Genomic DNA, 27,982 nt, shown 5'->3' with positions numbered 1-27,982 from the left:
TACTGGAGAACCCTGACGAATATACTGCCTTACAGGGGTGAGTTGCACAAAGGGCTTGGTTCAGCATCTAGCATGGACAGTGCTCTCGATACACGTGAACTATTACTATAACCGAGAGCACAGCTTTGGAGTCCAACGGCTGCAAATCTGTCTGGCTCTGTCATGTCCTGTCGTCCACCACCTTCTCTGAGCTTTGGTTTCCTCACCTATGAAATTGAGAAATGGAACATTGCCTGCCATATCAGTAAACAAAGGATGCACAGTCATCAGTGATTGTAGCCACTGCCGATGGTGAGCTGGTGAGCCCTGAGGGAACTCAGGAAGGAAAAGAAAACCTGCCATCTAGCAGCCGTCAGACTGCAGCCACTCCCCCTCGGTGAGCCCCAAGGAAACTCAGGATATGAAAACACAGGATACTGGCCCCAGATAGGTGAGGTGCATATCAAAGGAATAATTTCAGTAAGCCCAGACTCTTCCATCTTCCCATATATAGAAAAGTACTAAATTCCTCGAGAGGTCTGCTTTTCTTTAATTAACAATAATATTTTGACGTTCAGACTACCTACCCTTTGTTGCAAAATTCCTATATATCCTAGCTCCCCACCGTTGCCTCCTTGAAGCAGTTCTCAGGGCTACTTGAGATGCTGCCTCCCCGGCTTGAAGTCCTAAAAATTCCCACCGAATAAAACATATCTCTCAGTTTTTAGGTTGCGCAGTTTTTTTCAGTCGACAAAAAGAGGATGATAGCAGCTCTCCACTTGAGTTGTGAGGATGCTTAAGTAGAGCTCAGGTTTGCAGAGTTTCTAGTACTGTGCCTGGAATTCATTTGTTTGCTCTCTCACCCCACATGCATACTGGTTGTGCCACTACTGTTCAAACGCTGGAGACACAAAGGGCCTGAGTTCCTGCCCTAGGGGAGCTCATGTTCTAGTCCAGAAAAGGTAGACAATAAACATGTAAAGAAACAGGTGGGATAACTTCACACCATGGTACATGCTGTGCAAAAAATAACACAGGATGGCGTGATGAGAGTGACTCTGAGGAGGTGACACTCGAGACCCAAATGACACTAGTGGAGATCTGGGAGAGGGGGATGTCCGGAGCACAGGAGGCCCTCAACTGGTATGCAGCATTACCATTGTTGTTAATAATAACTTGAGATGCTACAGCAACAGAGAGCACTAAATCATCACCTACTGTTTGTGCAATGTCACTTCTCAAAGGCGTTTCCCCAGTTGAGCTGTGGCTCCTGGCCAATATATTTCCTTGGGTTTGACCACAGATGTCCCTAATGTCCCCATGTCCCCAGTGTTTCACAGGAACTTTATATCCAGGAGATGATTGTTTCAACTGCCAATACTTAAAAACTCTTCTTCTTCCCTCAAATCATGTTCTTTTCAAAACTCTAGGTTGCAGTCTGCACAAATGATGGTTAATTGGCACCCAGCAAGCCTGGGGGCCCCTCCCCTGCTCACTCATTCATTCAGTAAATGACCACCGGTCCCTACACTCTGCAGGGTGTGTGTCTTCCGAGCAAAGAGCTGAGCCTGCTGACCACAGTGAACCACTTGAGGTGGACCGAAGGATTAAAATAGACTCCTTAACAGGGAATTCATCTACCAGGACCTATTATAACAAGGGTCTAGTGCTGTTTCCACAACTTGGGGTACCACCTCCCTAGGATTCTGGGAGAAACACAGTGTGCCTTTGGTGGGGGCCCAGTTGGATCCAGGGCCTTTAGTTGTGTCCCTGGTAGGATGCTCCCGGGAATGGCGATTGGAGACTGTGAAGACAGACCGCAATGCCAACCCCACACAAGTCTCAGCTGAGTCTGTGGCCAGGCTGGGGAGGTGCTGGTGTTAGATTGCTTCGTGTCTCAAACTCCCAGCCTCTGAGCCCTCGGCCCCCTACTCCATGGTCTTTTCTATCTATCTCCCCTATGATGGCCCAACATCAGCGCAGTTCTCTCTCCTGATTGAAAACTGTCTCCAGGAACCTTCATTCACAATAAAGTACAAATGATGGCTGGAACCTTTCGACAGGAATTCGAGCAGCACCTAACGGTTCGTGATGACCAATTGGTTTGCCTATATTGTTTCCTCAATGGAAGCGTTACCTGCACTGAGGGTGGGGCCCACGGAGGTTGCCATGGAGTCTGGGAAGATGCTGGCCCACTTCTCCATTTGCCCAGCGACTCTGAGAAGACAGCCCCTCTGAGCCAGGGGTCTCCTCCGCTGGAGCCAGCAATGCTGGGGGCTAGAAAGGTGACCGAGAGTCTCCTCGAGGGTGAAGGGGACAAAGAAGAGTCGAGACAGAGGGTGGAAGAGGAGGAAAGGAGAGAAGGGGAGAGGGAAGCAAGGAGGTGGGAGAAGGAGGCAGGATTCAGCTCAAAACGACCCAATCAGAGGCCCCCGAGCGACGGCTGATTTTATGCATCAATTTGACTGGGTCATAGGGTGCCCGGTTACTTGGTTAAACATTCTTTCTGGGTGTGTCTGTGAGGGTGTTTCTGGATGAGATTAGGATTTGAATCTGTAGACTGAGTAAAGCAGATCCCCCTCCCCAAAGTGGGTGGGCAGCACCGAATCCATCGAGGGCCTGAATAGAACAAAAAGGCGGAGAAAGGAGGAACTTCTCTCTCTCTCTATCTCCCTCCCCATCTCTCCCTCCCTCCTTCCCTCCCCTCCTCTCCCTCCCTCTCCCTCCCCCTTCCCTCCCCCTCTGCCTGACTACTTGAGCTGAGTTTTCTCCTGCCCTCAAACTAGAACTTAACCATTGCCTCTCCTGGCTATCAGGCCTTTGGACTCAGATCAGAAGTGCACCACCAGCATTCCTTGGGTCTCCAGCTGGCTGGCTGCAGACTGTGGGACTTCTCAGTTCCCATAACTGCCTGAGCCAATTCCTTATAATCTAGATGGATAGATAGACAGAGCTCCTATTGGTTCTGTTTCTCTAGAGAGCCCTGGCTAATACACCTATCCATCCTTCTTGACTGGCCCTTCCCAGTTACTCTCTGTCACAAGGCCTCATTTATTTCCTTCATGGCGCTTATCACTACCTGCAATTATAGTTTTGTTTACTTGTTTGTTTTATATTCTACCCATAAGATTATTGAGGCCCAAGCGAGCCGGGGCCCCACCTTCCTTCCGGAAGGTGTACCCACAATTCCTGGACCAGGGCACTTAGCAAGCACTCAGTAATTATTTGTGGAGGCAAAGATGCAAGAGAGCAATGAGGAAGAAACATAAGGAATATATTATGGGAGACAACGGAGAGATGCTTCCCCAAATATCCCAGGAGCTTCTCACCAGCCCCTCGTCTAAGTGTCAGTCCCCAGCAAGGTCCGACACTGCTGATACCCATCATCTTGCATCAACCTGCTGGGTGCATGGCATTGTTTCATACTGTCTCTGAATCAAAGTGCTGCAGTCCACATCCTGGAAAACACTGCCTGTCACAGCCTATGCTCCAAAGAATGTCACACACACCCTAAGGCCACTGATGGAGGTTTTTCAGAAGCCAAGTCCCAGTTTTTTTTGTTTTTTTTTTTAACATTTTATTGGTCCGATATAACCTGCTTTTTGGAATCCTGGCCTCCAGGAAAGTTTATCACAAGTTCCGGAGATGACAAGTCTGGAACGGTGCCAGCACAGAGAATGAACAGGCGTTATTCAGTTGAGGGGGGAGTCAAGGCTGAAGGAGGTGGCGGGGCAAGATGGAAGCAACTTGGCTGTACTTCAGAGGGAAGAGTGACTCTGAGCAAAGGCCATCACGATTGTACAAAAACAACTGTTCTTCCTTTACCAGTTGCTACCTCTTAGGATGAGGATCAGGGTTGGAGTTCTGTCAACAAATGTTTTTCTGACCTGCTCACCAAAATATAACAACAAACACCCTTTGGCCAGGTCTTAGCTTTTTCCTCGGTGCCATTTTAGCCAGATGTGGGGTTGTTCTCTGTGTAACACCCTAAGATGGCCAAAGCCTATTCCAGAAGGGGCAGAAGTCCTGCTCCCATGGAGACGGACCTGAACTCCAATCCCCACCGTCTAGGTTGCTGCCTCTCAGGAGGAAGGAGAAGCTGCCTGGTCCTGTGGTCCAGGTCAGAGAAATGGACGGCACAAAGTCATCTGTGCAGGTGAGAGCTGCCAGTCTTCACATCCCCTGCGCTGTTTTCAGCTGTCGGCTCTGAAACCTGACTCGGTCATCTTCTCCCCACACGCACCTCAAGCCGAGAGGCAGGCTCTCCTCCGGGAATCCTTCCTGGGCTCCTTCGCTCTGCAGATTCTAAACTCTGAGATCAGAGGTCTCAGCGGGTGCGCCCAGGGGGCAAGGCTCAGAGCAGGCGCTGCTCCGGTCACTGATGGTCAATTCTTCTCCGTTTCCAGCATTTCCCTTGGAGGAGAGCCACGGGCTGGGGTTCTGGAGAGCGAGGAAGGGGTGCGGGTGGCTCAGTCGTCCTCATCCTCGTCTTCGTCCTCAGTGTCTTTGTTGGGGGCGCACCTCTGGAAGCACTGCACCACGGTGGCCAGAAAGAAGCTGGAGATGATGGCGACGATGGACACAGCCACGCCAGAGAAGATGATGACGAACAGGTCTGTGAGCGAGAGGCTGAACTTGCACTCGCTGAAGCTGGCCTCCGACAGCTCGTGCAGGAATATCCTCCTGTTCTCCACGGGCAGGGAGCACTGGATTTCGTCGAGGCCTGTGAGAAAGGCAGGCAGAATGAGAGAGCGGTTTAGGCTGCAGCCCAGGATTGCCTACAAGTTAGCAAGGGGAGTGCTTACCAGGTGCAAAGCAGGCGCGTGCCCCCAAACACAAAAGGGGGAAAAAGTTGACTTGAATGCAATTTAAACGTTTTCAAAAACCTCAGGGTAATCACATGGAAGAAACCAGAATGTGCTGGTCTCCCTTACTTTAAAGCATGGCACTCTTGATTTTTGAATCACTCAAGGTGGTGATGGAAGGGAGCCTAATCTTTTAAGGGTTTAGAAGCTCTGTAGACCGTAATCCAGATCTGGTAATACCCAGCGCCCTCAGGGCAGAGGGCAGGGCAAGGCTGTGGGATGCGGAGGGGGCAGTGCCAACCAATGGCAGTACCCTCCAGTTTGTAAGGCAGCTTTCCAAGAAGAATGCCAGTCTCCTTTCCACTGCCACCCAGGAGAAACTGAACAGAGGATCAGTGTAGCACTGTAGAAACTCCACTCACTACCGTAGAAGGGTTTTCCCTTGGCAGGAGTGGGGAAAATAAATATGTAGGTATGATGCTTGCATGAAGCTCCTCTGTGCTTGAGAGTCACCTGACGACTATACTGAAATCCAGATGCCCGGGCTCCGCCCCCTGGAGAATCCAATTCAGCAGGCTGCACTGGGACCCCAGCCTCTGCATTTTTAAAAACCAGGTGATTCTGATGCTGCTGGCCCACGAGGCACACGTGAGAAACATTATCTTCTAGTTGGTGAGAGAGACTGTGAGGGGTTTGAGAGAGTTCCTGGGACACCCACCCCACTACACCCAGAAGAGCCCTTGTAAACTCTGTTTTATATATTGAGGTTCCCTTTAAGATCTCACTTGAAAAGTGTTTGGCTAATTTAAAAAGAAGTTTCAAATCCACAGGTCAAAACAAATGTTACATCTGGGTATGTGCTGAAACAGTGCTTCTTAGCAACAGCAATAAATGCAATCTAGAGCTTACCATGGGCCAGGCACTGTTCTAAGCACTTCACACATGATAAATTGTTTAATCCTCACAACTCCGTGAGACAGGTCCTGCCATCATCCCCATTTTACAGATGAGGAAACAGGCTCAGAGAGGTAAAGTAACTTGTCCAAAGCGGCACAGCTAGTAAGTGGCGACTCTGACTCAAACAGTTTGCCTCCAGAGACCTGGCCTGCAGCCACTGTGCCTCCAAACGGAACAGAAAGCAGGTGTGGGGCTGGAGAGGAAAGCCAGGAAGACAGGGGCCAGGGGCACAGGAAGCCAACGCCATCTTCCCGTGGCTGCCACCAAGAGGAGTGGTGGTGACAGCAGTTGTCGGTCACCTGGGGGTGAGGGACATGTTCCTCGTGTAATGGATTTATGGCATTTTAGAGATACCGCTGTATGACTGCTCCTTTATCAGTTAGCTGTTCCTCTCGGGGTACCTCATCTGCCATCAAGTGAAATGGGAGGGCAGCTACGAGAATTGCAGGCTGGTGAATTTTACCCCTTCTACTTACTCGTAGGAGCCTAAAGCTGAGGCTTGCCTGGGACAAAGGACCATCTGTAGATAGGGGGTCAGCTAAGGTCTAAAGGATGAGATGGAAGCAGTTATGGAAGAACAGTCCAGGTAGAGAAGAAGGAAGCTGGCAAAGAACTCGGAGTTCGGGGAACCGTGCAGCTGGGGCATCAGAGTGAGCCAAGGGGAATTCAGCATGAGCTGGGGTGGGAGAGATGGGCATGTGCTGAGATGAAGTCCTTGAGAACCAGGGTCTTCAAATAAATAGTATGAAGAAAGGCAGCCCACCTCCACCCCCAACCCTGTTATGGACTGGATTGTATCTCCCCCCACCCCAAATTCATATGTTGAAGCCCTAACCTCCAATGTGACTATATTTGGACATAGGGTCTCTAGGGAGGTAATTAAGGTTAAATGGGGTCATAAGGCTAGGGCCCTGATCAATAGGACTGGTGTCTTTATAAGAAGAGGAAGAGATAACAGAGAGCTCTCTCTTTCTCTTTGTGTGTGCACAGAGGAAAGGCCATGTGAAGACACAGCAAGAAGGTGGCCATCTGCAAGCCAGGAAAAAAGGCCTCAGCAGAAACCAAGCCTGCACACACCTAGATCTTGGACTTCTAGCCTCTGGAACTGTGATAAAATAAGTTTCTGTTGTTTAAGCCACCCAATCTGTGGTATTTTGTTATGGCAACCCTAGTAGACTAACAACAATCCTCACTGGACAAGAACAAAAGATACAGACTTGTGTTAGTATTAAGCTCTAAAGACTGTTCGTTATCAAGCATAATCTGCACATCCTGATGGATATACAATATGAACTACATACAAAGTCAAGTTACTGTCATAATTTCACAAACTTCGAATATAAGAAAATGCATGATATTAAAATGCATAAAAAGGTCAGACCTGTTTTTGATCTGGAAGAGGAGAGAAAAATAAAGTAATAGTACCTAACATTCATATTGCACTTACTACATGCAAACACTGTTCTAAGTTCTATATGCATATTAACTCTTAATTCTCACAACAACTATTATTACACCCATTTTATGAATGAGAAAACTGAAGCACAGAGAATTTACACACCTTGCCTTCAGCAACACAGCTTCACAGGGATGTGAAGACACCGTTTTGACATTAAGCTCACCTGCCTGCAATTTCTGTTTATCCTTGGCGTCCTTTCAGTTCTCAGGAAACCTTCAATTATTCTCTTTTTCAGTGCTTCCTGGTTTCAGAAAGCTGCCTTCAACCCATATCCAACATAATCTGAAAGTCAGAATGATTCCTCACACCTCACTAATTAGCTGGTTTCTGTTCTGCAAAGAGCAGCCCTGCTAATTGCACAGCAATCCTGCCACCACCCTTTGGGTCTTTATTGCGTATCTTTCCTTCTAGCTCAGAAACAGAAGGTGGAGGAAGAATGACTGAGCTTCCTCCTTCCTTCTGTCCTGACCCATCTTTTATGTAGTCTATAGCCAACCCACTGATGCTCTTCTCCCCATGGGAACCGTTGCTCAGCAACCACACGCACACACGTTCCCTCCTCTCCCCGAATGGATGCCTACCTTAGATATCCAAGGAATTAGCTGGACCAAAGCTCTGCAGGTTTCTCCAGTTTACACTTGACTACGTTTTTGACTATTTCTTTTCTTAAGCCAAACTTTGTTTACTTCTGAGCATTTTAAATGCATTTGAACAGAACAGGAGAGCTTTATGACAGAGTTATTGTGGGGTTCCCTTGCAGACATTATTTTCTTCAATGGAAAAGCAGGAAAATCAATTGACCTGCCTCTTCTTAACATCCACCCCACCCCTCCCCGCCAGCCAAAGATGTTACAAAAATAAAAAAGATGGACACCACTGGACTACATGAAGCTCAGGCAGTTTCTAAAACAAAGATAGTATTTGCCATTTTCAAACCCGTAACAGGTCATTATTACCGAGAGAAAAGGTCTAGAAGTCCTTTTTTCAATGAGCTGCATTAACTGGCAAACACCACCCCAACAAAACAACAGAAGCCCACAGAGCCTGCCATTTAAATCCAACTTTTGCTGGCCACGACTCCTCAAGTCGATTCTGATTTCTACGGTGTTCTTTGTCCCTTGAGATTATGCCTGGCATTTTTACAAAGCGACACTTTTAGAAACTGTCATCTCACATTTCTCTGTGGCTAGAGGAAACAGGCTTGCTTGGAAAACACCGCACACAAGCCCACCAGGAGTGGGAGGCTCTGGACCCACGCTCACTGGAGCCATCACAAGATACACTGACTTAATGGGTTTTCGTAGCTCACAAAGGGCAGAGAAATGACAGTCAGCAGGACCCAGCAGAGGGGGCAGGGCACCGCTGCCGGCTGCTCTAAGGACACAGTCAAGGCCGACTGCAGAACTCAGGAGTTGGAGTAATCTGACTTTGGGGTCCCCTCTTCTCTCCTGCAGGAGCTACTCTAGACCAGGGTTTCTCAACCTCGGCACTACCAACGTTCGGGCCTGGATAATTCTTTGAGGTAGGAGGCTGTCCCATATACTGCAGGATGTTTATCATATCCCTGTCCTCTACCCACTAGATGCCACTAGCACCCCCACCCAGTGTGACCATCAATAATGTCTCCAGACGGCGCCACACGTCCCCAGGAGGAGGTCGGGGAAGGAGACAGAATTCCCTGGTCGAGAACCGCTGCTTTAGAATGAAATGCTCAGCTAAGTAGGTAAGCTTCTAAGGCAGGGCTGCTCTTAGCTACTAGGCCGACATTTAGTTGTTAAATGGCTTTTTAATTCATGCATTAAGCAAAATGGGTAAGGCTTAATGCTAGATACCAAAAAAAGAAAAGAAAGGCGAGAGAGAAAGAAAGGACAAAAGAAAGAGGGCAGGAAGCGGGCGGTGGGGGGTGGGGGGAGGTGTGGAGGGAGGGAGGGAAAGAGGGAGGAGAAAAAAAGAGGAAGACGCAGTCCTGGCCTCAAGGAACTTAGGTCTAATAGGGGCAGCAGGACACAAGCATAAATAGTGATATTTTAGGAGAGCGAGTGAGAAGTCGCACAAGAGGTCCAGTGAAAGCCAGAGAGAAGTTGCGAGGAGAGTGCGGGGTAGGGGTCTCTGGGGGGAGGCCCAGAGGGACAGAGGGAGGATGGGTGGTCATGAGCACGTGGAGGGGAGGAGGGGAGTCCATGTGATGCCCCTACTTGATTTGGAATGTTCTCCCTCCTTTTCTGAGCCCACCTCCCCAGGTGTCTGAGTTAAGAATAGTGAACAAGAGCCAGTATTTATGGGGCACTTCATGTGTGCCAGGCCCTGCTCTTAGGGCTTTATACACATTAGCTCACTGAATCCTCAGGCCAACCCAAAGAGGAGCCTCTAGTCATCCCCACTTTACAGATGTTCAAACTGAGACACAGAGAAGTCAAGTGACTTGCCCAAGGCCACACCGCCAGGAAACAGACAGAGCCTAGACTGACACCAGCCACTATGCGGTCCCACCCACCTTCCCAGGCAGGGAGACCTAAGGCTGCACCAGCCTCACCCAGTGCCTCAGAACAAGTTCCCTCCTCCAGGCAGCGTCTTTGTTTTTTTAATTTTTTTTATGGTGTAAAGCATTTCTTTCTTTTTTTTTTTTTAACATCTTTATTGGAGTATAATTGCTTTACAATGGTGTGTTAGTTTCTGCTTTATAACAAAGTGAATCAGTTATACATATACATATGTTCCCATATCTCTTCCCTCTTGCATCTCCCTCCCTCCCACCCTCCCTATCCCACTCCTCTAGGTGGTCACAAAGCACAGAGCTGATCTCTCTGTGCTATGCGGCTGCTTCCCACTAGCTATCGGTTTTACATTTGATAGTGTATATATGTTCATGCCACTCTCTCACTTTCTCCCAGCTTACCCTTTCCCCTCCCTGTGTCCTCAAGTCCATTCTCTAGTAGGTCTGCGTCTTTATTCCCGTCCTGCCCCTAGGTTCTTCAGAATCTTTTTTTTTTTTTTTAGATTCCATATATATGTGTTAGCTACGGTATTTGTTTTTCTCTTTCTGACTTACTTCACTCTGCATGACACACTCTAGGTCCATCCACCTCACTACAAATAACTCAATTTCGTTTCTTTTTATGGCTGGGTAATATTCCATTGTATATATGTGCCACATCTTCTTTATCCATTCATCTGTTGATGGACACTTAGGTTGCTTCCATGTCCAGGCTATTGTAAATAGAGCTGCAATGAACATCGTGCATGACTCTTTTTGAATTATGTTTTTTTCAGGGTATATGTTCAGTAGTGGGATTGCTGGGTCATATGGTAGTTCTATTTTTAGTTTTTTAAGGAACCTCCATACTGTTCTCCATAGTGGCTGTATCAGTTTACATTCCCACCAACAGTGCAAGGGGTTCCCTTTTCTCCACACCCTCTCCAGCATTTATTGTTTGTAGATTTTTTGATGATGGCCATTCTGATGGGTGTGAGGTGATACCCCATTGTAGTTTTGACTTGAATTTCTCTAATGATTAGTGATGTTGAGCATCCTTTCATGTGTTTGTAGGCAATCTGTATATCTTCTTTGGAGAAATGCCTATTTAGGCCTTCTGCCCATTTTTGGATTGGGTTGTTTGTTTTCTTGATATTGAGCTGCATGGGCTTCTTGTAAATTTTGGAGATTAATCCTTTGTCAGTTGCTTCATTTGCAAATAGTTTCTCCCATTCTGAGGGTTGTCTTTTCATCTTGTTTATGGTTTCCTTTGCTGTGCAAAAGCTTTTAAGTTTCATTAGGTCCCATTTGTTTATTTTTGTTTTCATTTCCATTTCTTTAGGAGGTGGGTCAAAAAGGATCTCGCTGTGATTTATGTCATAGAGTGTTCTGCCTATGTTTTCCTCTAAGAGTTTATAGTGTCTGGCCTTACATTTAGGTCTTTGATCCATTTGGAGTTTATTTTTGTGTATGGTGTTAGGGAGCAGTCTAATTTCATTCTTTTACATGTAGCTGTCCAGTTTTCCCAGCACCACTTATTGAAGAGGCTGTCTTTTCTCCATTGTATATTTTTGCCTCCTTTATAAAAAATAAGGTGACCATATGTGCATGGGTTTACCTCTGAGCTTTCTATCCTATTCCATTGATCTATATTTCTGTTTTTGTGCCAGTACCATACTGTCTTGATTACTGTAGCTTTGTAGTATAGTCTGAAGTCCAGGAACCTGATTCCTCCAGCTCCGTTTTTCTTTCTCAAGACTGCTTTGGCTATTTGGGATCTTTTGTGTTTCCATACAAATTGTGCGATTTTTTGTTCTAGTTCTGTGAAAAATGCCATTGGTAGTTTGATAGGGATTGCACTGAATCTGTAGATGATTGCTTTGGGTAGTATAGTCATTTTCACAATGTTGATTCTTCCAATCCAAGAACATGGTATATCTCTCCATCTGTTTGTATCTTCTTTAATTTCTTTCATCAGTGTCTTATAGTTTTCTGCATACAGGTTTTTGTTGCCTTAGGTAGGTTTATTCCTAGGTAGTTTATTCTTTTTGTTGCAATGGTCTTTTAAAGAGATGTTCTGGAACTCTCCAGCAACCCTCCTGGTCCCCAGGCCCTGACCTGGCATAGCCTGGAAAGGTCAAGGTGCTGGCATAGCCTCTCCCTGGTCAGGAGACGTGCTCCGTGGGTACTGTGAAGTGCAGATGTGGAGGGAAACCATCCTGTGAGTGTTCGAACAGACCCCCGGGGGGGGCCCTGGCTCTACCTCCTGATATCCTATGACCCTGGCCCAGGCCCTGTCTCCCCAAGCACTGCCTTGTGATGATGCTGTGAGTATGTAATGAGGGGTATCTGAGTATCTGAAAAGCTCTTACCAGGGTGCCTGGCCACCATTCAAGCTTGAAAAAGCCACTGTTAGTGTCATTCAGATTTTCAAGGTTTCAAATTGTGCCCAAGCCTGACTCCAGGTATCTGATGAGGGTGCCTTTGTTAGTCAGGGTTCTCCAAAGAAACAGAACCAATAGGATGAGTATACACAGAGATACTTATTATAAGGAATTGGCTCATGCAACTATGGAGCTGACAAGTCCCAAGATCTGCAGTCGGGAAGCTGGAGACCCAGGAAAGCTGGTGGTATAGTTACAGTCTGAATGCCCACTGGCTCAGGACCCAGGGAGGACCAGTGTTACAGTTCTAATCGAAGGCAAGAAGGAATTGATGTTCCAGCCCTAGGCAGTCATGCAGGAGGGGTTCCCCCTTACTGGAAGGAGGACCAGCCTTTTTGCTCTAATCAGGCCTTTAACTGATTGGATGAGGCCCACCCACATTAGGAAGGGTCATCTGCTTTACTCAGTCTACTGATTCAAGTGTTAATTTCATCCCAAAACACCCTCACAGACACACCCAGAATAATGTCTGACCAAATATCAGGGCACCCACGACCCCGTCAAGTTGACACATAAAATCAACCATCACAGTGCTCTTTACACTTCCAGCAGCAGCAAGAGAGATGCTTCTCTAATTACATTAGGCTAAGGCAGAAATTTAAATGAAACTCTCCTTTCCTCTATTTGCTCAAGACATCTGAGATAGGGAGGTGGAACTCGTTAAGGATTCGCAATGTCAGAAAGATCTGCATGTCCAGAGTCATCCTGACTATAGAGCCGGTGGAGGCTCCTTCTCTGCTCCTCCTCCATCTCCTCCCTCCTCCTTCTCCCTTTCCTTTTCCTTCTCTTTCTTATTCTTTGTATTTTTAAATTTTTGGTAAAATATGCATAACATAATGGTTATCATTTTAACCATTTTTAAGTGTATAAATTCATTGGCATTAAGTACATATACCATGATGTACAACCATCACCACTATTTATTTCCAAAACTTTGTCATCCCCCAAACTCTGTACCCATTAAACAGTAACTCCCCTTGCCTCATTCCCAGCCCCTGGCAACCACTCCCTACTGTCTCCACGAATTGCCTACTCATATAAGTGGAATCATACAATATTTGTCATTTTGTGACTGGCTTATTTCACCTAGCATAATGTCTATGAGGTCCAGCCATGTTGTAGCATGTATCAGAATTTCTTTCTTTTTTAAGGCTGAATAATATTCCATTGCATGGTGACACCACATTTTGTTTATCCATTCATCTACTGATGGGCACTTGGGTTGTCTCCACCTTTTGGCTATTGTAAATAATGCTGCTATAAACCTTGGCATACAATGGACTTGTTGAAGTCTCTGCTTTCAATTCTTTTAGGTACATAACTGAGAAGTGGAATTGCGGGATCATATTGTAATTCTACATTTAAATTTTTGACGAACCACCATAGTGATTTCCGCTATGGTTACACAGTTTATAGTCCCATAAACAGTGCACAAGGGGGGACTTCCCTGGTGGCGCAGTGGATGAGATTCCACACTCCCAATGCAGGGGGCCCGGGTTCGATCCCTGGTCAGGGAACTAGATCCCACATGCATGCCGCAACTAAGAGTTTGCATGTCACAGCTAAGGAGCCCGTGTGCCACAACTAAGGAGCTGGCGAGCTGCATCTAAGGAGCCCACCTGCCACAACTAAGGAGCTGGTGAGCATCAACTAAGGAGCCCTGGAGCTGCAACTAGGGAGCCCGCCTGCCACAACTAAGACCCAGCACAACCAAATAAATAAAAATAAATAAATGAATATTTAAAAAAACACAAAGTGCACAAAGTTTCCAATTTCCCTATATCCTTGCCCACACGTGTTATTTTACATTTTAAAAAATGGCCATCCTAATGGAAGTGAAGTAGTATTCATCTTTTTGGTGGTTTTGATTTGCATTTCTCTACTGACTAGTGATATCCAGCATCCTTTCACGTGTTTATTGGCCTGCTCCTTCTTTTTAAATGAAGGCCATAGTCTCCTAAACAGCCTGCATGGGGCATTTCATCAAGGATTAGCAGCCATGTTGCAAAAGGCTGGTCCCAGGTAAGTCAAACCTGGGTAGAAAACAGGGCTGAGAAACCCTGGGGGAGACCCAGAGGCACGCTGGACAGATTTCTGAAAAGGAAGACTAGGCGTATCTCCCAATCCAGTATCATTCACCTACTACTTCCTGAGCCTTCATCCATGCCCTAAGCTGGGAAGAATGTGTGTGCAGGGGGTGGGTAGCATTTATTGAGCACCTGTTATGTTCTGATGCGGTGCACGCCCCTTAACACACGTCATTTATAGTTGACCTCCATCTGGGAGGTGAGCAGCATTATCCTCAATTCACAGCTGAGGAAGCAGGTCTCAGAAATCTTTGGCAATTCACGTACTGTTAAATAGGGAAGGCCAAATTCAAACTATCCTCTCAGTTTGTTTTACTCCAAAGCCTGAGTTTTTCCCGTCACTCTATGTTGTCTGTAATGCTGAAGAAATTGACATCCTCAGCCTCAGGAAGCTTATAATCTGACAGAGGAGCCCAAACTAAAATACATCAAGCAATGGGGAAGGAAGACAATATATGACTGAGAATCGACTTTGGGCTTTACAAATTCAGAGAATGAAGAGCCAGGGTGTGTGGAAGGTCTGGTAATACGCATCCCTATTTATGGAATGAACACGTACCTTTGAGTTCAGGGGATTACTGGGGAGGAATGAGAAAGGCATTGCAGGCAAGAGGCCCGGGTGGAATCTGGAAGTGTGGGTGAGAATGACATTACAGGCGCCCTCCTGGGCTAGAATAGCGCCCCCCAAATACAATATCTTCCCAAATGGCTGCCACTGGCTGATGTCCAGTGGCCGCGTGTGGAGTTGATGGAGCATCTGAGGATCCGAGAATCTGGATTAAGAGATGAAAGGATGGCAACCCTGAGCCAGGCTCAGGCTGCAGAAGATTTTTTTTTTTTTTTTTTTTTTTTGGTCAAAGCAACAATAGTGGTCTTTTATCTTAAGAATCTAAAAAAACATTCAAATCAGCAGATAAGGCAATGTTGTCACATGGAGACAACCGTCAGGCTGCCCTAATGAGACAGGACACATGCTGTGAGCCTGCTCACTCATTCATGTCACCTGCTGGCCCCTGTGCAGGCATGTGAGTTTGTAACCCCCTGGGGCAGTGGGTTTCTGCCTGTCCTGCATCCCAGAGGCAGCCAGGGATTGCAAGGCATGGGTATAAGTTTAGGGTAAGACCATCCGCCTGTGACTAATATCTCTCGGAAGCCTAGAGTCTACAGCTATGATCCTCAGGCTTTTGACTTTTACATAATGGCAAAAATTGTTTTAAAAATAAGAAATTAGAGGAGACTGACACAGGGCTGCAGCTGATAATTCTTCTCAGGACATTAAACACACACATGCCATCATCATTTTATAAAAGAGAGAACATTTGTACACCATTAAAGTTAAGAAAGGCAGGATAACAGCAAATCAGTTAATACATTGGCCTTAAAAAACACTCACCACAGTGCCTTCATTGCTCTCATTTTGCCTGGAAAGAAATGACCACTGATAAAGGGCCACATTTGGGAAGCATCATCATATTCCGTACTCTCTATCCCACCTGGAACAAGAGCCCGGGGACCGCTTCCTTATTCTTCAAGACCAGAGGTACAGCTGCAAACTACAGCTCCAGGCCCAAATCGCCCTTCCTTCCCTCTCCCATATGTATTTGTAAATAAAGTCTTATTGGAACACAGACAGACCCACTGGTTTACACATTATCTAAGGCTGCTTTCGAGCTACAATGGCAAGTTTGAGTAGTTGCAAGAGATTCTATTGCTCACGAGGCCTAAAATATTTACTATCCAGCCCTTAATAGAAAGTTTGCCAACTCCTGTTCAAAACTCAACCCAGGAAACACCTCCTCTGGGAAGCCTGCCCTGAATGCTTCCTGTGTTCCCCCTTCCCCTGAATCAGACCCCTCCCTTCTTGGCCCCCCACACCTCCTCCAAAAAAGTCAACTCCTCCACGGGGCGGCCTGTGTCTCTCACGTCTGCAGACACAGCTGCCAGCTCAGGGCCTGGCACACAGCACACGAACATCAGGAAAACTGGGAAAATCTAAAACAACTCAGAAATATCTGGGTGAGAAGGATCCTGGTGCATGGTTCCCAGCCGGGGTCCTGCAGGTGGGCTGGGGTTCTGTAAGCAAGGACCAGTTGTCAAAAGGCCAATCAGTCACTTGTTTGTGAGAAGGCCGCAGGGGCTATTTACTCAAACATGCAATTTGGTAGAAAAATCTTTCAAACTCAGGGTCTGGAAACATTAATACAATACGTTCTTTAGTGGCAAAAATGTTAGGAGCTATCAATTTTTGTGATTTCTCTGTCTTCTTCAGTGAAGTGCATCCAAGACGCGGAGACCTCTTCCTATTTATTACACATGATTTCTGAAATAATATTAGTAATAGCTAGTGGGTTCAATAGATAACTCAGTTCCCGCCCTGAGTTTAGAACTGAATGATTGAGAGACATGGGACTCAGAGGAAATAGGTGAGAACGTCAGTTTTGTTACTGATAAAACTGCAGGAGCTTACACTGTCTTCCTGTGTCTACCCTATTGGCTGCCCCAATTCTCCCTTCAGCAGCCAGAATGAGTCTTTTACAGAAAAGCTTATATCCCATCATTCTCCTGCTCAACACCTCCCACCACCACCGCCACTAAGGCTCCTCATCTTTCCCAAAGTGAAATCCACGATCCTTACCACTGTTTCCGCAAACCCCTCACTCCACCTTGCTTGCCATTCCTCAGACACCCCATGCACAGGCCTACCTCAGGGCCTTTGCACCTGTTCCCTCTGCCTGGCTCACTCTATTTCCTTAAGGTCTCTGCTCAGATGTCACTTTATCAGAGATGATGTCACTTTATCAGAGATGCTCTCCCCAGCCCCACGATCACTCCCCATCCCCTGTACCTGGCTTTATTTTTCTCTATGGGACCACCTGACATGGTATATGTGTATCTATCTGTTTATTTCCTGCTTCCCTGCCCCCTCCACTCAATTGTCAGCTCTGGGAGGTCGGGCTTTTGGTTTTGTTCCCTGCTGTATTCCCAGTACCTAGAACTTCCAAAAGTATTTTTGAATGATGTATGAATAAAGACAGGATTGGAGAGTGTGGCTTAGCTGCGTGGCCACAGAGGGGTTCCTAGACCACCTCCCCAAACAGACCGTCCATCCCACCTAATGGCTGATGGTGCTGGACAAGCACAGGTCCCTCCCTTGCAGGACAGAAGTCCTTTACCCTAAATTCATCGCCATATACCTTGCAGCTCGCTAGGAGGAGGAAGAAGCTGTATGTATTTCTCCCGTGCTTTTCCCTCTTGGGAGGTGGAAACATTCACCGCTCTTTGGACACAGGTGGAGCAGAACACAGAATGCTGGATAGTCTTCTAAGCACTGCACTGTCTACACTCCTCTAATCCATAAAACAAGCACTGTGGCTAGTACTACAGTGACCCCGGTCAGCAGACAAAGAAACGGAATGCTACTTCTGTGACGTGCTTCCGGTTCTCCAGCTGAGAAATGATGGAGCCAGGATTCGGAGTCAGGCGGTCTGACTCCAGAGCCTATGCTGTTAGCTATTACCCTCCCCTATTGTCTTAAAAATGCTTGCACAAGTTATTGTGGGGATACTGAGACCCAGTGAGTCACAGACTTAAGACAAAGCTTCATAGGAAACTTGTAAACCCAGTTTGGAACCCACGTCACCTCCAGGGGTGGCCCAAGCCCAGAGTACTCCATGGGGAGAGGTCATTCTAAAGGGTCTGGGTGTTGTCGTATTTCCTAGGACGGCGGTAACAAATTTTCACAAACCAGGTGGCTTAAGACAAATTCGTTCTCTCGTAGTTCCTGAGGCTGGAAGTCCAAAATTAAAGTGCCAGAGGGCCAGGCTCCCTCTGAGGGCTCTAGGGGAGAATCCTTTCTGGCCTCTTCCAGCTCCTGGTGGCTCGTGGCATTCCTTGGCTTGTGGCAGCATCACTCCGATCTCTGCCTCTGTCTTCATGTGGCTTTCTGCTCTGTATCTCTTTCATATCTCTCTCTTTTTCTTATAAGGACACCTGTCATTGGATTTAGGGCCCATCCTAAATCCAGGAAGATCTCACCTCGAGATCCTTAACTCAGTTATATGGACAAAGACTGTTTTCCCAAATAAGGTCGCCTTCACAGGTTCCAGGCATTAGGGCTTGGACGTATCCCTTTGAAGGATGCAATTCAACCCGGTCCAGGTGTCTCATGTGTAACAGTCATTGGTCGTCCTTCAGCTTCCCACCTCCATCTCTCCTCATTTGGAGTCTGCTCCCAGATTTCATTTTGGGCAATCACCTCTCATCCTGTGGGTACGTCTTAGTGCGACTTTCTTCAAATGCATGGCCCCTCACCAGCGTCTCTCTGTCCCAATACACTGAATCTTGAGTGGTCTGACCAAAAAGTATGGCCGGAGCACATTCAATTCAGCAGCCCCACCCTGGAGAACTCCTCAACTGGTTTTTGCTTTCCAGACTCCCAGGGCTGCCTCATTCTTTTCTGAGCCTGCTTCCCCAGCTTTCTCTTCAGTCCTGTGAATTACCTGACATACCTGCAATGAGTCCTTTTCTGGCTTACATTAACCAGAGCTGGCTTCTGTTGTTTACAGTCAAGAGGCCCAATTAACCAATGGATTATATGAAAACAGAGTTCGAGGCTGAGCCAGACACCTGTCCTGTCAGCCCCTGCTCCACAGTCACAAATCATCCCACTCTGCCCTGCTGTCCCACAGAACCACGTGTTTGGTGGTTCCAGGCTCTCGAGGAAGTGCGGTTGATTCTGTGCAACCCATCTCCCCTCCTAGGGAGACAACCCAGGCAACAGGCACGACTGATGGGAAGCTGAGCTCCTACCTTCTGTCTTGTTAGGGGTCTTCCTCCAACACAGACTGACCTTCCACTAAAACCAAGTGGGCTCTGGCTCGTTTAGGTCCAGGCAGAACGTGGTTCGCCGCTCCTTTGCTTCAGAACTAGATCTTTCTTCTCCACCAGGCACACTCCGAAGAGGTGGGCCATTCCTCGTGTGGGGTGGCTTGCCTCCCTGCCTGCTGCCGCCCTTCCTGGCCCTCTCCCCCTGACTGATGACTTCTCCCCAGCAGCTGACACCTGAGCCAGAGAGGGTGAATTGCTGCCACTCTCCCGAAATAGATGGTGACACAGCAGAAGGCAGACTAAGATTAATCTCTCGCCCGTGCCAACAAACAGGCCTGCAGCCAGAGGCTCTCTTGGGGCCTTTCCCCTGATCTGGCCTCTCGGGAACTGCCTAATGACAGGCTCTCCTAAGCGCTTTTTGTCATTAAAAATATATTTTTGCTTTCCTAATTCCACTTATTATGCAAAGCCTCTGTATACACTGAAACAATAGAAGTAAACAAAAAGAAGCAGGATAAAGGAACTCATAAATACATGTTTAACACACTGGCTTACACCTTGCTAGATTTTTCCTTCTGTGTGTGCATGTACATAAATCCCCAGAGTAGAAATACACTCCGCCACTCTGGTGGATCACCATTCTGGGAGCATCTTTCATTCCACCAATATAACCATCAAACATCGTTTGTAATGACCACAGGGTATTTTATTGTGCAGATGAGTCATGATTTACTTGCCCAATCACAGAATGTTTCCAGTTTTTATCTTACTAGAAGCAAAGCTGCTATGAGTACCACGTACACATTTTTAATTATTTCCCCAAGACACATTCTGCCAAGTTGGAGGTTGTGTGAGGCTCCCTGAACTCACGCCAACAATGGATTTTGTCACTTTTTCATCTTTGCCAACCTGATAAGCCATAAAAGTGCACACTGGTGATTGAGTTTGCATCTCTCTGATTACCAGGAGAGCTGACCATTGTACAGCGTGCTCACCACCCACTTGGAGTTGTTTTTCTGTAAAGTGCCCGTCCAAGACCTGTGCTAAGAGCTTCGCAAGTCTTACCAAAGTATGAGAAGGCCCTGATGACAAGAGGCACTGGGGAGAGAGTCAGGCTGATCCCCTCCACCCAGCTCACTGCTGGAGCTACAACTCCCAGGGAAGGGGCTTCCCTGTCCCACATGCAGAGGAAGGACACTGTCCAGGACCGCTGCTGGTGGTCCCATGGCTCTTTTTTTTTTTTTTTAATTTACTTTTGGCTGTGTTGGGTCTTCGTTGCTGTGCGAGGGCTTTCTCTAGTTGCGGCAAGTGGGGGCCACTCTTCATCGCAGTGCGCGGGCCTCTCACTGTCGCGGCCTCTCTTGTTGCGGAGCACAGGCTCCAGACGCGCAGGCTCAGTAGTTGTGGCTCACGGGCCCAGTTGCTCCGCGGCATGTGGGATCTTCCCAGACCAGGGCTCGAACCCGTGTCCCCTGCATTGGCAGGCAGATTCTCAACCACTGCGCCACCAGGGAAGCCCGGTCCCATTGCGCTTGCCCGGAGTTCTCCACTGGCTCTTCCACCCTCCTCTTCTGCTCATTGGAGTAAGAGGGCTCAGCCTGGGCTGGTGAAACACCCAGCCAGGCCCTCCCTGCCAGCCTTCCGGAACCCAAACCCAAAGGACCGGGAGAAAGCAGCAGCTTTGGTTCTTTCACATGCACAGCCAGACTTTCAGCCTCCTGATTTCACAGCATCATACAAAGTTAGACTTGAAGGTGCCTTGGACAGCTAATACCCCTCCCCAACCTCTCTCCTTTACTTTACAGATGAGAGGCCCAGAGAAGTTATACAACTTGTCTAAGGTCACATGGGGTCTGGACAGAACCCAGGTCTCCTGACTCCCCGTTTAGTACTCTTTTGAGGCATCAGGTTCTTAGTTCACTACAAGCACCTGGAGTTGCACGTGCTGTGGCCCCTGCTGCAGCCACTTCGTGTTACACAGGAAGACTGCACGAGGGGGCATCACAGATGGCAGGCAGGGCTTGCTCATGCTTCTGGGGAGCAGGAAGCCGGGGAACACCAGCTCACATTTTTTATAGTGCTGATCTTTGCTCCCTACCACCACTTTCATTAAGTATCACCACATAGGGGAAAATTCCCAGCTCTCCTCACTGTATCAGCCGGCAGACACTTCACCTGATTAAGTAATCAGCTGATTTCTACTAGAGGAAGACGCATCTGCAGCATTGGGTCAAGGGCACCTGCTTGGTCCTGGCTCCGCAGAGCATGTCCTGTAGAAGCGCAGCACGGAAGAGTGGACCCTGCACCAGGGCTGGACCTGTGTCTGCTGTCCTCCGCTCCAGCCTGACTCCCACCCCGAACCTCAGGACACTGACATTAGTCACACACACGAGCATGGAAAACTGACTGACTCACAATGCGCTTCCCCACACTGTCCTCCCCCGGGAAGAAATGAGCAGAGATGATCCTGACAGCTTACACTTTTATCCTCTGGGAAGCTTGCAAGCATTCCCACTGTCACCACCACTGCCATCATCTTGACCATCACCACCATTGCTACATCCACCATCTCTGCCGTGACGTCCACCTCGGCCAAGTCCACCATTTCCAAAATGATGCCCACTCCCCCATGTCCTCCACCTCCACCCTGACGTCCACCTCCGCGTGTCCACCATCTCCACCCTGACGCCCACCTCCCCCATATCCACCATCTCCACCCTGACGCCCACCTCCCCACGTCCGCCATCTCCACCCTGACACCCACCTCCCCACGTCCGCCATCTCCACCATGACGCCCACCTCCCCACGTCCGCCGTCTCCACCCTGACGCCCACCTCCCCACGTCCGCCATCTCCACCCTGATGTCCACCTCCCCACATCCTCCATCTCCACCATGACGCCCACCTCCCCACGTCCGCCATCTCCACCATGATGCCCACCTCCCCACGTCCGCCATCTCCACCCTGATGTCCACCTCCCCACGTCCGCCATCTCCACCTTGATGCCCACCTCCACCATTTCTACCACCATCACCACCAGCGCTGCCACTTCCATCATCCATTACAGACATCTGTTGCAAATTGGGCCCTGGGCTGAGGATACCAACCTGTGTCTAGTTATTGTAACTGATGAACTGGTTAGAACCTTCCGGCAAGGCCAGCATGAGGAAGTCTAAGGCTGGCCCCGTGAGTCTGGTACCTCCCACTGCTCATGGTGACTGACGCTCCACGCTGCTCAGAGACACCCACTGGGCCTCCCTCCTTAGACCCGCCCCTCTGAGCACCCAGTGTCCCAAGTTACTCTCTGTCAGTGGGCTCACTGGCCAGCTGGACGAAGCCGTCCTGGGGGTGAGGAGGGGTGTGTGTGTTGAGCGGGCCCCTCAGATTTCACTGTGAAGATGACGTTCTATGGGGAAGTAATATTTATTGAAACTCATCATTTGCCGGGAACTACGATAAGTACTTCACCATTTCCGTGTCATTTACTCCTCTTTCTCCACAGCCCTTTTGAAGAGTGGTTCTCATCTGGGGGTGATTTTGCCCTTCAGTGGGCATTTGACGATGTCTGGAGATATTTTTGGTTCTCACACTAGGTGGGGTGCTATTGGCATCTAGTGGGTAGAAGAAGGGATGTTACTAAACACCCAACAGTGCCAGGATGACCCCCAAGGCAAAGAATTAGCCAGCCCATAATGCCAATAGTGCCGAGGCTGGGATGCCTGCTTTGGAGTATTTTTTTGTAGTCCCATTTTTCTAATTTAAATTTTGTGGTAAAGTATACATAACGTAAAATTTGCCATCTTAATCATTTTTAAGTGTGCAGTTCTGTGGCATAAAGTACATTCACACTGTTGTGCAACTATCACCACCATCCATCTCTAGAACTCTTTTCGTTCTGCAAAACTAAATCCCTGTTCCCATTAAACACTAATCCTCCATTCTTCCCTCCTCCCAGACCCTGGCAACCACAGCTCTGTGTCTATGAATTTGCCTCTTCCAAGGCGCCTCAGATAAGTGGGATCACACAGTATTTGCCGTTTTATGACTGGCCCCTTTCACTTACCATCATGTTCTCAGGTTCATCCATGTTGTAGCGTGTGTCAGAATTTCCTTCCTTTTAAGGCTGAATAATATTCTGTTGTATGGATGGACCACATTTTGTTTATCATTCATCCATCGATGGACACTTGTGTTGCTTTCACCTTTTGGCTATTGTGAATAATGCTGCTAGAACATGGATGCAAACGTGGGGTAGGTTTTAGATGCAGAGACTGGGGCTCTAAGAAGCTGTGTGACTTACCTGAAGTCATACAACTCGTCTGTGAGGGTCTGGATTTAAGGGCAGGCCTGGCTGTCACCACAGCCCATCCTCTCTCCACGACACCACGGTGTCCTCAGTCTTGACCAGGCTCACTCACATATGGGTCGTTGGTTGGACTTCACTTGCCTGCCTCTCTCCGGAGTGACCTGATAGCTGCCCCATCTGTGCTACTGTGACAACCACTCCAGCACGTCTTCCCACGAGCGCTGGCACTTCCCTCTCAACCCATAAAGCTCTCTCTATGCCCCGGATGGCTCCGAAACAATTTACCAACACAGAAATTCTGATTTTTCTGGGAAGTCAGGAACCAGGCTCGGTTTTTTTTTTTTTAGATTTATGCTTCCTCTGGCAGCGGGGACCAGGGGGAGTCCCAGGATCCCGGTGGCAGACACCTTCACCCTGCAGTTTTCAGCAGGTCCTGGCACTGTGGCAACTGCTGTCACTGGGGCCAGAGTTGTGGGCTGTTGGGAAGTGACTTCAGGGTGCGGTGTTTGGGGGGGGTGGTCGTTAGAAACAACCTGTGCAGGTGGAGAGGATGCACCGTTATCTGACCCTCTCCTTTCACAGGTGGAGAAACCGGCCAGGGGAAGTGAAGTGAAGGTACTTCCCCGTGGTGAGAGAAAAATGCCCCCCAAATGACCACGTCCTAATCCCTGGAATCTGAGAAAATGTTACCTTTGAAGATATGATTAAGTTCAGGGCATGGATTGTACAGGTGGGTCCAATGTAGTCACAAGGGTCCTTATAAGAGGGAGGAAGGTCAGAGTCAGAGAGGAGATGTGAGGATGGAAACGGAGATCAGAGTAATTCGGGGCCATTTGCAGAGCCCACCAGCTGGCCGTTCCTCCTTATAGAGTGTCAGAATCAGTCTCCTTGTAGTTCGCAACCGTGGGTCCATCTTCGGAGGCCAAAACAAGTTTCTCACATTCAGTGACAGCTCTTCAGACATCAGGAGACAGGGCCTATGTCCTTCCACGTCTGTCTTTAAACATCCATTTTTCTATGTCAGTATGGTTTTATTCTCCAAATACAAAGAGTCTCTGGCAATTTCCAACAGACAGGAAGCCCAGGTAACTGCTTACAAGCTGCAATTTGATGAGGCCTGGGGGCTCCGACCTTCCCTCCAGGCCTCCCCGCATCTGAAATTCTACACAGACTGTGCCTCCATAGTGAGCAGAGGTCCCTTCCTTCTGCCTTTACTGTATTTATTCCTGGTTAACCCTCAAGTCACTAACACTAACGCTGAGAATTAGTTTACCAAACTGTTTTCTCTAAGCAAGGCCAATGGTTCTGGAGGCCATCTCCTCTCTGCTCTTCTCCCCTTTACCTTGTGTTAGCACCCATCACTGAGTCATTCATTCAGTCAACAAATATATATCGACCACCTAATATAGGCCAGCTCTGGGGTAAAAACAGTGAAAAAATCATTTGTGACTACAATTTAGTGAGGCGAACCAGACAGACCACGAGTAAATCAGTAATATGTATTATGCAGCAGATGGTGACAGGTGTTACGGAGAAAGAGAAGCAAAGTGGGGAGGGAAGGAGAGCTGGAAGCGGCGGGTCTCAGGATTCAGTGGGGCTGGCAGGAAAGGCTTGGTGAGAAAATGGTATTTGAGCAAGCGGCTAAAAGGAATGAGGGAGAAAGTCATGTGGACATCAGGAAAGGGTGCTCCAGGTGGAGGGAGCAGCAAGTGCAAAGGCCCTGAGGTTGAAATATGCCTGGTGTGTTTGGGGAACAATAAGGGGTCTGGGTGCCTGGATCAGAGTGAATGAAAGGGGAGTAGTAGGAAATTAGGCCAGAAAGAAAGGAGGAGGTCAGATCATGGGGGTGGGGGGCTGCTTATAAGCCCCTGGAAGAACCTTGGCTTCTAATCTCAGTGACATGGGAGTTACTGAAGAGTTCTGAGCAGAGGAAGGACATGACTTGATATCTGTCTGGCAAGCAGGGAGGGGTCATTGTTCCAGAAAAAGCTCTCAGAAGAGCAGAAAGTAGGAGTTGAACTTGCTTTCAACAGGTGTTTAGTCTACTCTGGTTTCCACTAATATGTTCAAGTCACCTTTGATTTCCTCCAAGTCAAGGTTCTGAGTTGGCAAGACTCACTAAGTTTGGTTCTGCACCTAAAGCAGGAGCTGTGGACCTGAGAGGGTGGGCTTGCGGATAAAGGACCTGGTTCTGACATGATATTTAAGAAGCCATGCAATGGTTGGTGACAAAGACCCTGGCTCATCCCTCCCTCTATCACTTCTTGGCTGGTGACCTTGGCCAAGTTACATTAACCTGTCTGTGCCTTGGAGTTCTCACCTGTAAAATGGGGTGCGTCTGGCACTGACCTCTTTGGAAAGACACTCACAGACTTAGAGCTACACTGTCCACTACAGTAGCCACCAGCCACATGTTGAGAACTTGATCACGGCCAGTCTGGACTTAGATGTGTTGTAAGTATAAAACACACCCAGATTTTGTAGACTTTGTATGAAACAAAGAATGGAAAAATATCTCATGAATGAGTTTTCTATTGATAAGTTGAAAGAATAACATTTTGGATATGCTGGATTAAATAAAATACTGAAATTCATTTCACCTACTCGTTTGATTTATTTAAATGTGGCTACTAGCAAATTTAAGATTCTAGACGTGCTTTGAATTCTATTTCTACCGGGTGGAGCTGCCCTGGAGCGCTTAGCTCAGGGCCTGGCACATAGTAGACACGCAATAAATGGAGCCAATGGGAACAGCCTGCTCAGGGCAGGAAGCAGGGACAACCCTCAACTACATAAACAAGAGCCCGATTTGTTCCTTTAGTACCTTATTTTCCCACGTGCAAAGGAAGTGAAGCAATTGGTTCTTGACATCATAAAATCCAAGGGCTGGATGCCATTTTGGAGGCTACCAAATCCATCCCCCTGCCTCTGGCAAAGAGGGTGGTTATCATTATCTCCTGCGGTATCTTCCCAGGGCTGCCGTAACACAGCACCACAGACTGGGGGCTTTACAACAGAAATGTATTGTCTCATGGTTCTGAAGTCTAGAGGTCTGAGATCAAGGTGTGGGCAGGGCTGGTTCCTTCTGAGCGCTGTGAGAGAGAGGCTGCTTCCTCTCTCCTAGCATCCGGTGGTTTGTTGGCAATTTTTGGCGTTCCTTGGCTTGTAGATGCATCACTGAGCTCAACCTTCACCTTCATCTGGTGTTTTTTTCTGTGTCCATCTGTGTTCAAACCTCCCCTTTTTTATAAGGACACCAGTCATACTGGATTAGGGCCCACCCTAATGACCTCATCCTGCTCAATTATATCTGCAATGACCCTTGTATTAATCATGATTTTTACATTCTATATTTTATTTAGCTTTGGCATCTTGGGGCCTTGCCACCGGGGATGGACTGTCCCTCCCGGGGTTGGCCAGTTCCTAGAGACAGTAAACCCTCGACATGCAAAGCTACCAACCCGAGTCCATACCCCACCCACCTCCTTTTATCAGGTTCTTGCAGTCCGAGACACTATCTCCCTGCCCTAAATCACCGCAGGGCCAGGTACTAGACAGCTAAGGATCACCCTTTTAGCCAGAGCCTCCTGAAATTATTCAAACTAGCCAACCCTTAACCTGCCTCCTCTGCTTACCCTGCCTTGCCCATTCCTTCCTGCAAAAACCACAATAAAGACTCTCACCTGTTTTTCCTTTCATTCCTTCTGTCTCCTGACCATCCCTAGTGCTTCCAAGTGTGGCCCTGCACGGCTTCCACTCTTCCTATTTCTAGAGATCTGTGAGTATAAAACTTCATCCTTCAAGACAGTTATTCTGCATGCCCCCATTTTCTCCTAAAGCTCTTTTACATCAGGATTTCCCTGATCTTCCAAATAAACCTCGGGGTAACAGATGAGGGAACCACAGCCCAGACAAGTCAGGTGACCTGCCCAGGTCAAGGAGGTGGCAGCAGGTCCAGGGTGTCCCGACTGTCAGCTCTAAGCTCTCAGCCCCTCAATGGGACCATGTGACATCTTCATTTCTGATGCAGACGACCATTTATGTTGGTTATGTTTAAAAAGAGACATCACCTCATTGGTGTCTTGTGCAAAAGCAATGCCATTCTTTCTAATAATGTGAGGGGAGGGCCTTTTCTTCACATGAAGAGGGAGAAGAGAGGAACATACTTTTGCACCTACTGATTTGAAAGAGAGCTACCGGGATGATTGGGCCTATATGCCAAGGGAACCCACCCAGGAAACCTGTGCTGGGAGCTGGGGGCGAGCGGCTTCCAGACCCTCTCATCCCACGACCTGGAGGAGGCTGGCTGGGGAGGGCACAGAGCAAGCCAAATTCAGAGCTAGAGGAGGTCTTCGAGGTCATCTAGCCCCAGGGTCTAGGGCGGGTGGCTGGGGAGAGGAATTCCCCGTGTTCCGGGGAATCCGGCCAGCGCGGTGCCCTAAGTTGCTTCTCATGTGCATGTGGTTCTCCTCCTGCCCCACCCTCTCTGATGACTCCCACCTACAGCTCCCAGGGGCATCTGGGGTCACCACTCATGATCTAGAGCAACTGAGAAACAGGACATGACACAGGTCGACTGCTGGCTAACAAGGAAATGGGGACAGGGACCCCGATTCCTAGCTCTCTGGGTCCCGAGTGACCCACAG

At 48.1% G+C, this 27,982-nt stretch overlaps 1 protein-coding gene across 1 annotated transcript in view; it reads right to left on the bottom strand.

Moving 5' to 3' along the window:
- Positions 1-3,232: 3,232 nt before the first annotated feature.
- LRRC38 (leucine rich repeat containing 38) overlaps positions 3,233-27,982 on the bottom strand; it is a gene marked incomplete at its 5' end in the record, with an annotated part of 34,032 nt that continues 9,282 nt past the window's right edge. Inside the window, one exon of the mRNA XM_082424871.1 lies at positions 3,233-4,702. Coding sequence (XP_082280997.1) covers positions 4,449-4,702 — 254 coding nt within the window. The 3' untranslated portion in view covers positions 3,233-4,448. The remainder of the gene's footprint in view (positions 4,703-27,982) is intronic.

This window comes from Balaenoptera physalus (assembly GCF_965194825.1).
Source record: "Balaenoptera physalus genome assembly, chromosome: 1".
Classification (NCBI taxonomy): Eukaryota; Metazoa; Chordata; class Mammalia; order Artiodactyla; family Balaenopteridae; genus Balaenoptera; species Balaenoptera physalus.
Note: the sequence above shows the minus strand (reverse complement) of the source record. Positions and strands in the feature narration are given on the sequence as shown.